Genomic DNA, 14,091 nt, shown 5'->3' with positions numbered 1-14,091 from the left:
TTATCGGAACATAATGTTGATCAATGTTGGAAGAATAGTTTTTTGAAATAATTATAGGAACCTTATTGCAAAAACTTTCGATGATATTACACAGAAATTATTGAAAAAAACATTTGTTGAAAAACAATAAGAAAATATAATAAAAACGTGTCATTATCTAAAGTAAATATTTAAAATGGTAGCTTTCAGTGGTTACTCTAAGAATACCAGTTGTTGATAGATATTCCCCTATTATTATGTAGGGTTGATGGTAAAATTGGTAAAGATGCAAGTATGTACAAACTATCATGTGAATTTGGTATATTTCATAAAAAAAGTATTTTCATGATATCATTATGCATGATATAGAACTTTTGACACACAAAATTGAAACTGCACATGGGAAAGCAGACAGATTGTCATTGCATCGGCTGCTGAAATCTTGCTGTTAAGAGATGCAGCTGCAATGGAACATGCACGAACAAAAGATGTAAATGTAAAAAAATGACGTTCTTCGTAGCAGCAATTGTCACCCGTCGGTGAGATTGTCAAAATAGGATTCAGAAAGAAAACTAGATAAAAACAGTAATTTCAATTGATTGAATGTTCATTATTCATGTAATTGTAATTAGTGATAACTTGTAATATAACTTAATAAAAGATCACAGTTGGACGCTATACCTACCTTGAAAAAACTAAACTACGAGAAACACATTCTTGTAAAAACTGTTATTTACTTGAATATAAACTATATAAAACGTATTGACAAAATGTACAAATATACGTTATAACACTTTGTTCCTCTGATGAATATATTTCTTTCTGACACTTTTTTCAACAAAATCTTTGCATTTGAAGACCGAGGTATCAACAATGTTAAGTGTCATATTGCAATTTTGGCTGAGCTTCTGGTGTTTTAAGAGCATATGAGAAAGTCGTCCAATTTTGATTAATGTCCTAATTGATTAGATCGATGTGATAACAGTTAAGAGTCGCCCCTAAGTGTTTTGGGTGAGGGGTTGGCCGTGAAGCACGCTATCGGTAAAAGTATAATAAAGCCGTCACCAAATACATCAACAGTCAGTATTGATATGGTTGCCCTCAAAACATTCTGACCGATAATAACATGCAAGTAACTTAGGTTTCTTTTCTTTAAAAATGACTTATAATTTGGAATAAATGCATGCATGTTTAAAAGACTATGATAAGATAAATATACATAATATTTTAGTTTTTTTATATTGCAGAGGCGGATTTAGGGGGGGGGGGCAGGGGGAAACATTTGGTTGATTATATAGGGAATCACTGAACACGGAAGCATGACCGGAGTGGGGCTCCACTTATGAAAATTTCTAGATCCGCCACTGTAATGCATTGATATAAGGAATACTTAGTTACTGTAGACTTGTCTATCCCTTGACGTCAATGTTATGGCCAAAGTGTTTATGGTCTGTTGACCTGTCGACTTGCTGATATATATACCAACATGTTTGTCCGATGACCTGTTGAACCTGTTCAGCTTAAAGTTATGTTTAGGCACAATTATTTGTTTTTCCTCGGTGTATCAATACATCAACAAAATACCGGAACTACATACACGTATATATGCTATTTTTAGTGGGCCAAATAGACCACTTTCGAGTTCATCCGTCACCGGAAAAAACTCGTCAATTATACGCGCCTATATAACATGTATAACGTCATTTACCAGATAGAGGGGGTCGCCTGTATCCCTGCACGATTTACGTTCATTAAGCGTCTTATTGGTCGTCATTGTGCAGGATAAACTAGAAATAATGGTTGTTCTGTAGGTACTTAATGACAATTCCCTAATGACAACAATGCTGATTTTCAATTTTGAGAATTCAATTTGCCGAATAATTTGTACAATATAGAATTATAGTTTTCCAACCACTCGCTCTACATTAGAATGGATGTGACGACGCCCCTAAACACACAAATGACGTCACGTTCACTAAAACCAGAGTTTTTGACGGAAATGCATCGAACTCGAAAGATGTCTATTGTTTCAGTTCAAAGAATCAAGACAAGTTTTTTTATACCATGACGCCGGAGAATTTATAGTTTTGAATTTATTTTTCTCCCTTTTAACGTAGTTTCATGAAAAGTATTCTCCTCCGTTGTCAGTCATTCATACATATGTTGGTTTGAAATATATGGAAAATGCTTAAAGGGGCACTCACTAGCTACGAGATATATAAAAAATCTAAAGTTTGATTTTTTTGTTTTGTTCAATCAATAATGAAAGTGAAATAGTGAAATAACAATTAGCTTTTTGCAGCCAAAAAGGTTCAATTTTGTCAAATTACACTAAGAAACATTGATAATTAGTTATTCACCTGCAAGTGAATGAGTCGACATCTTTAAATCCGTATTCATGTGAACTTCAATTTAACCCCTACTCAGCCTAGAGATTGACAACGCATGCATTGTACGTGTACTGGTTATTTAAAGAAAAAGAATGCCAACAAAGAAAGTGAAACTACGGTAAATCATTTGATTACTAATTCGATGCACATCAATCATTCTTATACGGTTAAAAGCAATGAGAAACATCTATTTTTAATCTATAAAATAAAATCAAACAGACCTATAAAAATCCAATTGCACGTGTTGGTTTAATCTATTCATATCTTTATTTATGTTTACATCGCTTATATGGTCATCTGAGGTCAAATCGATAGTTAATTAGATGGCGTCTGGACTAAAATACAAACGAAACGAACCTTACCTACCCCATGCTCTGTAAACTGTTTATTTTAGACTTCTGATAGTTTGGATAAATGTTTTACATTGTTATAAATCAAATAAGAGAGTTTGAGTCAAATTAATGAATTGTTAAAATATTAAGATAATGGAGAAATAGTTGGTACAGTGTTTTTAGATTTCAGTAAGGCTTTTGACCTTATTAACCATGCCATACTTTTAGAAAAGTTAAAATTTTATCATATCGGAAAACATATAATAGATTGGATAAAATCATATTTGTCTGACAGACAACAAGAAGTCCAGTACGCTAATATTAAAGGGAAACTTCGCAAAAAAATCAAAAATTGATATTATGTCCATTCTGTATAAAAATGCTCAAATTTATAGATATTAAAGTTTTATTCCGCTAAATAAGAGATCACCATCGATTTTAAATTTTGAGTATCAGTTCTCTACTCTCCGCCATCTTGTCACCTTCTCCGATGAAAAATCACGATATGTCAATAAACCACAAAGGAACAAAACTACAGTAAACGATGTAGTCGTAATTGCGTGTCGATATCTTGTCAATCGTACGGTTGTTTTATCTGACTGACTAACTTGATACGGAAAATGGTCTTATATTTTTAAATAACCATATAGTCTGTTATTTTTAAACTGATAATATTGTAATTAGTTAAAAAGTCAAAGTTCAAATCATAAAATGATAAATAAGTGTTCCGTGGAAATTGTTTTCGAAAATCTAATTCGTTCATAATTCTTTCAAGTAATAAACTTTATTTAAATAAATTCGGATCTTCCCTCATCTGATCACCAGCATGGCTAAAGGTATTACTCCCAAAGGTATTGGAAGGGGTGTAAGGTGACACGTCCAGGTATTCAATCGATTTCCTGTCCGGCGGGCTTGCAAGTTCATGCATCGTTTCACTTCTGTAGGTATTGATCAGTGTACACGACCGTTACTTATAACTTTCCATTTTGAACTATCAGGTGCATATATAATATACATTTTTGTCTTGCGTGTCCGAAAGTGATATAATATACTAGTCATTACTGAACTCATACGCTTGTTTATAAATAACATTTCTGGTGTAAAGAATATTATTTATAAAAAAAAAATAATACAAAAAAAAATAATTGAAGAAATACAAATCTATTTACATATTTTTCCAAGGGTTAATTTGGGAAAATGTAATATATACTCGTTGTCAATAGTTTAGGACAGATTGGAACATACCAGAATTATTGATCTAAAAAAATGTGCGCACTTGTCGACGATTCGTGTATACATACGCCTGGTAGAAAGTTACGGAACTATAGTCAGTAGCGCTATTTAAAATATGTATACATGTATACATTGAACATAAGAAAGAAACATACATTTTGTGTAAATTGTGGTAAAAGTTTTGTAAATAGACTAGTCTACGTATGCCAACAGTATGTAATCAACGAATTCGATAGACTATTGTATACCAAAAGAAGAAGAAGAAAAAAAAGAAACAATTTGATTTAAATACAGGTCAATTTATAACTTGCTTTGGTTCATCGAAGTTAAGAACATAGTAAACTCACAGATTTATATATCAATTAAATTGTTCTCGAATAAAGGACGAAATTCGTCATCATCACAATTGTTCCAACATTCATGTAAAATATATGCAACTGGACGTACACTAATAATCCCCAAGGAATGTGAATATTTTCTAGGAAAACTATTGAGTATCAATTTCGGGATTTATTTTCTTTCTTGATATTCAATGACAGCAATTTAAAGAATAAACTGCTTGTCGGATATTTGTCCGCTTTAGGGGTATTCTTGCAAGTTGAACAGACTTATAATAACATTCAAAAATAGGGAAAGATAACATTAAATTCGTTGTCTTTTAATTTTAAACATCGTTGATCAAATAGTTATTTAAGTATATATATACGTTGGGAGACGACGATTATTATAGTTGTCTCAGATTTTAATAAGGACGTTCCCGATTATGAATAAATTTGGTTGACGTTTATCACACTTGAAAAGAATATCTATTCGTAATTTTTCGATTCCATTACAAACATTATTTTTTTCTTTATTCGTACATATTATATTCCGCTTCGGTAGAGTTATCTTCAGATAGTTTCATATATTAATTAATACATGGCTTTCAAAAGTCTAAATGTAAGTGTTCTCGTACATTTTTTCGCCTAATAAAGACAAATAAAAATGATTTAGTAAAGCTATTTCTAATTTCTAAGTCCCCCTTTTTTTATGAGACATAAATCAAGGACAAGACTTGTATATCATTTCATTCTGACATATGAATTAAGTTTCCCGTCTTTAACCGAAAATTGTGTATTTCTTAGTAAATTAACTTATTTGAATTCAAATAAATAATAGCACCAAATATAATTAAATAATTCCACGGCGACCAATTTTTATTTGTCACCAACTTGAATATGTATTTTTAATGTGTGTATTAAATGCTACCACTGATCCGAATAGACAGTCACACCTGGCAAGGTGTGCCCTAGAGGCGTGGTTAAATACCGAAGTGCAAATAACAATTTACCTTTCAACAAGCCATCTACGAGTATTGCCACAGAACCGTGAATACACACATCGTATAAACCTAGCCATAGCAGAGATAGTAAAAGGTCAATAATAGTACACCAACATATTGTCTTTACAGATTATTGTACTTTAATTTGTTCACCTTATCAGTCCGAAAATGCATTTATTAAAAATAAATTTATAACTTTTTGTGTTGTCTACAAAAATAATTCGAATATATACGTTTAACATAGATAATTTATCTCACGAATGAGTACAATTGAACGTCTGTGCGTTTTATCTTCTTATTATCGGATGGTTATTAGATAAAGCATACGTCATCGGCGCGCTTACGATTACGTTAAAATATGATTAAAAACCAAGACTTTTAATGATTGTATTTTAAATCCCGGCATGCAAAAATCAGGAGAAAACGTCACGACCTACAGGAAGTAGTTGATATTTTTTCATTAATTATTGAATTTCTCCTTTATTACTGCACATATAGCGATAAAACTTTGTGAATATATATATTATGTCATAATGAACATATTTAAACCATAAGTAAAAAATCGTGAATTTTCCCTTTAAATCTGATAAATTGTTTGTAAAGTATGGAGTGCCTCAAGGTTCTATTTTAGGTCCGCTGTTATTTTTAATATATATAAATGATTTACCACTTCATGTTAAAGAATCCAATATGGATGTATATGCTGATGATTCAACATTGCATTTTCATGATAAAAACATTGAAAAAATAAACAGCATATTGCAAAATGATTTAAATGCTATACAATCTTGGTGTAACAATAACAGTATGAAAATCAATGCACAAAAAACTAAGTGTATGAAATTGGGTTCAAAACAAAAACTTAAACAACCATCAGAATTATGTATTACCGTCAACAAAACATGTATTGAGAATGTCCATTCTTTCAAATTACTTGGAATAGACATTGATGAAAATTTAAGCTGGGAAGATCATGTTGATCGTATATATGTAAAATTATCTCATCTAAAGTATCACTTTTATATAAAATTAAAGTATATTTGCCAATACACACAAGGCAACTATTTTATAATGCATATATTCTACCATATATAGACTATTGTAGTTCAGTTTGGGGAAATTTATTACAAAAAGATTCAGATAGAATCATAAAACTTCAAAAAAGAGTAGCAAGAATTATACTGGAATGCGATTTTTCTATTACATCTAATTTCATGTTTTCTTCTTTAAAATGGCTATCTTTTACCAAAAGAATAAAATACCAACAATCAATTCTAATGTATAAAATTGTAAATGGGCTAATACCTGATTACTTAGCAATACTAAATATTGATGATGTGCAACGCCACAACTTACGATCTGTCTCTAATAATGATCTTTTTGTTCCAAGACCAAATACAATTTTTTATAAAAAATCTTTTCATTATTCTGCAACCAAAGTATGGAATAATTTACCACTCGAAATAAAAAAATGTCCTAATGAGGAATTATTCAAGAAACATAGTTATAATCATTTTCTTGAAAATTATATGCCAGTCAAATAATTTGTTTTCCTCTAACAAAACTATATCAAATATTGTCATTTATTACCCTTTGTATATTTCAATGATTGAATTGTGTATATACTAGTAATATATATTGTAATTTAATGTATGAATGTATGAATGCTAACTGTATGCATGTATTTTGTTTGAGGGCCTCAATGAAAATTAGACTATTTCTAATTGAGTTACCCTCTTTAAATAAAGAATTTATTATTATCATTATCGGTAATCATGAATTTGACAGCTAGTGTCCCTTTAAGGAATACAAATCAAATCAAATCAAATATTTTATTGTCGCATACATTTATAATTGAACTCTAATGTTCTATTATTCTATATATTGTATTGTATTATTTTGTATTTCATTGTATTACATTGTATTTTACTGTGTTGCATTGTATAGTATAAAATTATTGTTTGATTGTATTGCTTGACCCTCATGGGTGTAATTTTGCAATAAAGATTATTTATAAATTTTACAGTCTGTGACCAACATGTATTAACACAATAAACATATATACATACATATTCAATTTTCAATTCTTTTATTATTTTAAGCACATTATGCTTATCAGTGCAATAAATACAAATACATTTCTATAACACAACATGACCTATACATCAGAGAAGCAAATAAATATCAAGTATTGACCAATAACAGTTCGGTCTTATGATTAATTAATTAAACAAGAATTTTCACAAATTACGCAAATCTTTTACATTTTCAGTGCTGAGAAGTTGCACTAATTTGAACGACGATAGACGTCTATAATAATAAGGTTTAATAAACTGTCTCCTTAAGTCTCTATAGCATTCACATTGTAAAACAAAATGGAATTCATCTTCAATGATATCCAAAGTACAAAGAGTACATTTTCTATCTAACCTATTTACTCCATGATAACGGCCTACTTCAACAAACAAATTATGAGAAGACAATCTAAGGCAAGTTAAATACACTCTAAAATTCATATGTTTAGTTAGATAATTCTGTAAACATACATTATTGACAATATATTTAGAGAAATAACACTTAGATGAAAGGTTCATTTGATTATTCAAAGTTTGTTTTGCTTGATCATATATGACATATATCCTTGTTTTTACAAATAATAATAAATTTGTATCAATAATCAAATTGTCTTGGTTATACCAGATCTCATTTAAACCTAAGTTAAATAATAATTGTTGTAGTTGATAAATCCAACTGCTTCTAATATTACAGAAAATATACAGTTGTTCCCTGTAGCAGTTATTAAGAATACAGTTGCTTGTGGATAACAATTTTAACCAATACTTCACTATTTTGTACATTCTAAAATATATAAAAGGATATCTACCCAATTCAAAATAAACCATAACATTTGTTGTACATTGTTTGACACCTAATATGTTTTTGCAAAAATCAAGTTGTATTTTTTCAATATTTGGAGCTTTATGGAAGCCCCATATTTCACAACCATAACATAAAATACTGCTAATGTAAGTATCAAATAAATTCAAATATGTAAAAACATTCAAGTACAATAACGAAACCTTCGACTTTAAACCAAAAAACCGCTTTTCTACTTTGCTCAGCTAAATGTTTTTGAGCTTTAACAAATTTACCGTTAAAATTTAACAGTACACCAAGGTAACAAATTTCATCCACTATGTCAATAGCATTGCCATCATAACACCAAATTTCTTCGTCTTTTACAAAACCTCCGTTTCTAAATACCATAATTTTTGTTTTGGCAATATTTACAGTCAAACCCCATTTACAAGTACATAATAACAATGAATAATAATGTGTCTAACATATATCTTGCAAGCCAATAACTGAATCAGAAAATAAAATCATATCATCAGCATATCAAACGGTAAGTCCCCTGCAATACAACTAATATTGTTTCAGCAAGCGTTCCATATGTACTAATTCGTGGTTATCACCCCTTGATTTAATTGTCAGTTGTTTGGGGTTTTACAGTCAAGACCCAATCAGCTTGTAAGTAAAAATGATATGTAATTGATGTTTATTTAAAGAACTAAATTCAGTCGTCTATAAGAAATACTCAGTCGGCACATTCTATTATTTTTTTTAATTAAAAGTGAGGAAATCAGTCGCTGATATAAATTCAAATTATTGAATGCCTGGTGGTACAAGTGGATTGTCGGATTAATCAAATCGAGAGCACACTTATAATTCATTATAATTCATTATTATTCAAATCTATTTATAAATCGAGATTGGATAAATCCGAGAATCATAAAGTAACTACTTTTAGAATACGTTTTTTACAATGAATTATTTTTGATTAACGAAAATATCCTTCAAGTGCCTTCCACACTCCTAATTTCTACGTCAAGCAAATGTTAATATGTCAATTTCTCCAACACCTGTTCGCACATTTTCGATTCATCCATAGAGCTGAAAAAATGTGTGTGACCTTTTGACTTGCCCAATTTGAAATCATCGGCAACAGTTGATTAAATATGTTTAAACAATGGGTCCAGAAAGGGTTTAATTGTTATGTTTAAGAATTTGAGAAACGTAAATATCTTAATGGACAGTTTATTTCTTTAAAGGAGTCTGGATTTAAAATCATTACTATGGATATATATATTTAAACGAAACGTGATTATCATTGATTATGGAACACCTAATTACCATATATATTCATTCGATTTATCATTCATGATAGTTGGTTTCGGAGTACGCGATTTTGGACATGATATGGTTACTTTAGACAGTTATTATCAGATGCAGATCCATGATATTGAGAATGGGGACACCTAGTCAACCGAAGGTGTGGGACTAGTAAAAAATGTATGCTTTAACCGAATGTATAATTACGCTCCATCCGTAAAGATCGCCACTGATGATAATTGTAATTTGTTAAAAACAACAATAAAAACTAATTTACAGAAGTACCTTTCCATATCTAATCTTCAACAATCAAACAGTTTTATTTTGAATTACTAATTTTTGAACTTTTGTCTAAAACAGTAATACCACGCTGAACATGCATTATGCAGGCGCGTATCCAGCCATTTTAAAAAGGGGGTTCCCAACCCAGAGTAAAGGGGAGTTCCAACTATATGCTCCCATTCAAATGCATTGATCGGCCAAAAAAAGGGGGGTTCCAACCTCCGGAACCCCCCTCCCCCTTCTGGATCCGCCACTGTTATGATAATCAAAATGACATTGCAATAAAGTAGTATATAAAATTGTGCCGAGTCGAGTTTTCTAATAGACATCAACCATGTCTCAAAAGGAGCTTAAATTCAGTCTTGCATTCACTTTTTGTGAAACATTTATAATTGTTATATTTCCAATTTTCCAATTTACCAAATAGGAAATATAAGGGGGGGGGCATATAACATAATGGCAACGATTGCCCAAGAAAAACATCTCTTTACAAATGGTTTATGTTTCGGCCGAAGTATCTTACACAATTTAATTTTTGAGCTGGAATAATATGGCTATTGCAGCTAACTTTGCAAGTTTGCTTTTTTAAACCTATCAAAATACATTTTGTTTCTCCCAAATGAAGAGACCCGGATATTAGTAGCTTGTTGTCATTTTAAGTTAAATAATACATAATAACCATTGGCAGCTCTGCATTGACACCAAGAGATATTACGCAGAGTTCGCGAAAAGTGTCAGTCCTCAGGATTTTACCACCAAAATTTTGCATAGGACTGACACAATTTTAGTATTTTTCAATAGAATTTATAGTGAGGACCAGTAGATTTTCTTCAAGGTCCACCAGGGAAAAAAAGATTTCGCGAACTCTGATTACGTCCGAGTTCTTTACTAAAATAAAATTGTGCTATCATCGGCATATACTAATAATAAACAATTGAAAATAATTGATTTAATTTCGGCTTTGAGTTGTAAATAGTGTCAAATAAGTTACTAAATTAGTTTCAAGATGAAACGTATATCTGAAGTCTACCAGAGAAATACAAGTTTTTAATTATTTTTACATAATTGTTTTCCAAAGAAAAGAACTATCTTTCAACTCTTTCCGGATGACCCGGTCTTCTCACCAAACAGAACGCAGCCATGTTTGCTACTATTTAAAATTAATACACATTGAAATATAGGTACCAAAAATCTTTTTGACTATATCTACCAATTACTTTGGTCAATTGCCTTCTCTTCAATCGATTTTTGTATATTTTTCTTGCTTGGTACTTTCAACAGATTCTAATAAATGTTTATTAATGTTACAAATCTGATCAAATTTCAGAGTATTAATGCAGTCACGTGTGATATGTCGACATCGGGCGAGTACTACTCATACAAAGAATATGTCAATCTGGAGCGAGAACTCTTACCAATGATATGTCAGTCTGGAGCAAGAAGTCATTCAAATGAAATAATAGTGTCTAAATTGAGCAAGAAGTCATATTGAGCGACAACTCATACATCTAGGGTATGTCAATCGGAAGTGAATACTCACATACTTTTACAAACAGGTTTGTCAACTTGGTACTCATAAAAATAGTACACCTTAATAATGCTTTACATCTGGGACTATTATACTAGTCCCAGCATTCATTTAGTGAAGTATTTTCGCACAAGCGATTCTAGAAGAAACACTTTACGTCTTTAAAAGAATACATACTGACATGACGGATACTAAATTTTCGAATGAAGAATGTGGGGACACGTATCTAGAGAGCTGGAACATAGAAAATCACATGAGAACGACCACTGGTGATAACACTCATCAATGTGACATATGTGATGAAACATTTAATCAGCTTGAAAACTTGCAAAAACACAGGATTGTACACACCGACAAACCGCATCAATGTTATATATGTGATAAAGCGTTCAAGAAGCTTGGTAACTTGAGCAAACACATGAAAATACACACTGAAGATAAACCTCACGTATGTGATATATGTGGTAAAAGGTTTATTCATCATTGTTACATGCAGTATCATATGAGAACACATGCTGTCGATAAACCCTATGATAAACCGCATCGGTGTAATATATGTGATAAAGCGTTCAATCAGCTTGGTAACTTGAACAAGCACATGAAAATACACACTGGAGATAAACCACATGCATGTGATATATGTGGTAAACGGTTTATGCATCATTGTTACATGCAGTATCATATGAGAACACATACTGGCGATAAACCCTATGAATGTGATATATGTCATAAAAGGTTTAGTCTGCTTAGTAGCGTTCAAAAACACAAGAGAACACACACTGGCGATAAACCTTATAAATGTGATATATGTGGTAAAAGATTAGGACATTTAAATACTTTACGAAAACATATGAGAGCACACACTGGCGATAAACCTGATCAATCTGGTATCCTTGGTAATAGTAGCTTTCAAAATCACTTGAGAACACAAACAGGTGATAAACCTTTATTTGGTAATTTGTTAAGTGATCACAATGCATATCGTACAGACTCGAGAACGCATAGTGATGATAAACCTTACACATGTGATATATGTGGTAAAGGATTTAGACATCTTTGTAGCTTAGAGAGACACATGAGAAAACATACTGGTGATAAACCTTATAAATGTGGTGTATGTGGAAAAGAATTTAGTCGAAAATATGTTCTTGAAAGCCACGTAACAATACACTCAAGTAATAAACCGTGTTCATGTGATGTATGTGGTAAACAGTTTATTGATAATCATAATTTGCGTATACACATGAGGTTTCATACTGGTGATAAACCTTTTAAATGTGGTGTGTGCGACAAAACATTTTGTCGGGTTGATTATCTTCAGAAACACATGAGAACACATACTGGTGATAAACCGTACAAGTGCGATGTGTGCGGTAAAGAATTTAGTGATCAAGGTGCATATAATAGACACATGAAAATACACACTGGAGACAAACATAAAAAATGTGACGTGTGTGGTCAAGAGTTTGGTCGAAAAGAAGCTCTACAAAGGCACACGAAAACACACACTAGCGATTATACATCTAAGGCAGCAACCGTTTGATTTTCTGGGGAGGGGGGGGGGGGTATGGTTTTTTTGGAAAAAAAAGTTTGTTTCCAGTTTTTGAAGAAAAAAATAATTTGTTTTTGATTCTGAGAATAAAAAATTGTTTGTTTCACCCTCAGCTGCCACTATATGTAATGCTAAAATTGAAAGAAAAAAAATGTTTTCGACTTGTCGCGAAAAAAATAGATTGTTTTTCGACGCAGGCGAAAAACAAAATTTGTCCAGAAAAAAAAAACCCATAGCCCCCCCCCCCCCCCCCCCAGAAAATCAAATGGTTGCTGCCTCAATGTGATGTGTGATATAGAGGATTCAGAATAACTATTTGAAAACATAATTGCTTATAACTTCATGATAATCTAATAAAGATGTTTTATTATGAAAATAAAAAAGGGTCTGGTAGAACAAATGATTAAGCATGTGCACATTAGAACACATACTAGTGACAACCTTACATGTCTTACATGATTGTCTTATATATAGAAAATAGTTCACCGAAAAATATAATTAACGTAGAAACATGAAACGGATAACAATCATAAAGTATAAAGCAAAGTATATACTAGTCATATATATACATGTAAGTAAAATCAGTAAATTATATAGTCGGACTTTATACAAAAATACACGAGTGATCCATCGAAAGGAGAATGTTCGATAAGACCTCACAATGGCCACTATTTCTAGCTCTCTTTGCAAATGAGGATTTGATTGCCATTGTTACATATAATGCTTTATTAAATATAAATATGATCATGTACACTTTATACTAACCTACATGAAACATCCACCAACTACAGCAGCAACACTAAACAATGCTAGCATTCTACTCTCACGGGGGGCTTTCAATTTAAACCTAGAATCCATCTACTACAGTAGCAACACTAAACAACGCTGGCATTCGACTCTCACGGGAGCTTACACTTTTAACCTCCACTACCGGTACTTTAGCACTTTAAACCTAGCATCCTTCAACTACAGTAGCATCACTGAACATTGATACATAAAATATGTCTAGTTTTCTAATACTCAGTAATAGGTTAGTATTGTAGACTATTTTTTATTTCGACTTTCTCTGAAAATGAATTGTCTGTCATTGTTTTATGGTCTAATATATTGTATGAAAGTATGAAAGTATAGCTAATGACATGACACAAGGAGTTGACAAAACACATCACTGAATATGCAACGTCTGTACCTTAAAACTAGAGGCTCTAAAGAGCCTGTGTCGCTCACCTTGGTCTTGTGCATATTAAATAATGGACACGGATAAATTCATGACATAATTGTGTTTTGGTGATAGTGATGTG

At 31.5% G+C, this 14,091-nt stretch overlaps 1 protein-coding gene across 1 annotated transcript; it reads left to right on the top strand.

Moving 5' to 3' along the window:
- Positions 1-8,722: 8,722 nt before the first annotated feature.
- On the top strand, positions 8,723-12,781 carry LOC139513188 (zinc finger protein 665-like). The gene is made up of 2 exons (XM_071301506.1): positions 8,723-8,786; positions 11,038-12,781. The coding sequence occupies exon 2, from the start codon at positions 11,420-11,422 to the stop codon at positions 12,779-12,781; it is 1,362 nt and encodes a 453-aa protein (XP_071157607.1). The 5' UTR covers positions 8,723-8,786; positions 11,038-11,419.
- Positions 12,782-14,091: the final 1,310 nt, after the last annotated feature.

This window comes from Mytilus edulis, chromosome 1 (genome assembly GCF_963676685.1).
Source record: "Mytilus edulis chromosome 1, xbMytEdul2.2, whole genome shotgun sequence".
NCBI classification, from domain to species: domain Eukaryota; kingdom Metazoa; phylum Mollusca; class Bivalvia; order Mytilida; family Mytilidae; genus Mytilus; species Mytilus edulis.
This window is presented reverse-complemented; position numbering and strand designations above follow the sequence as displayed.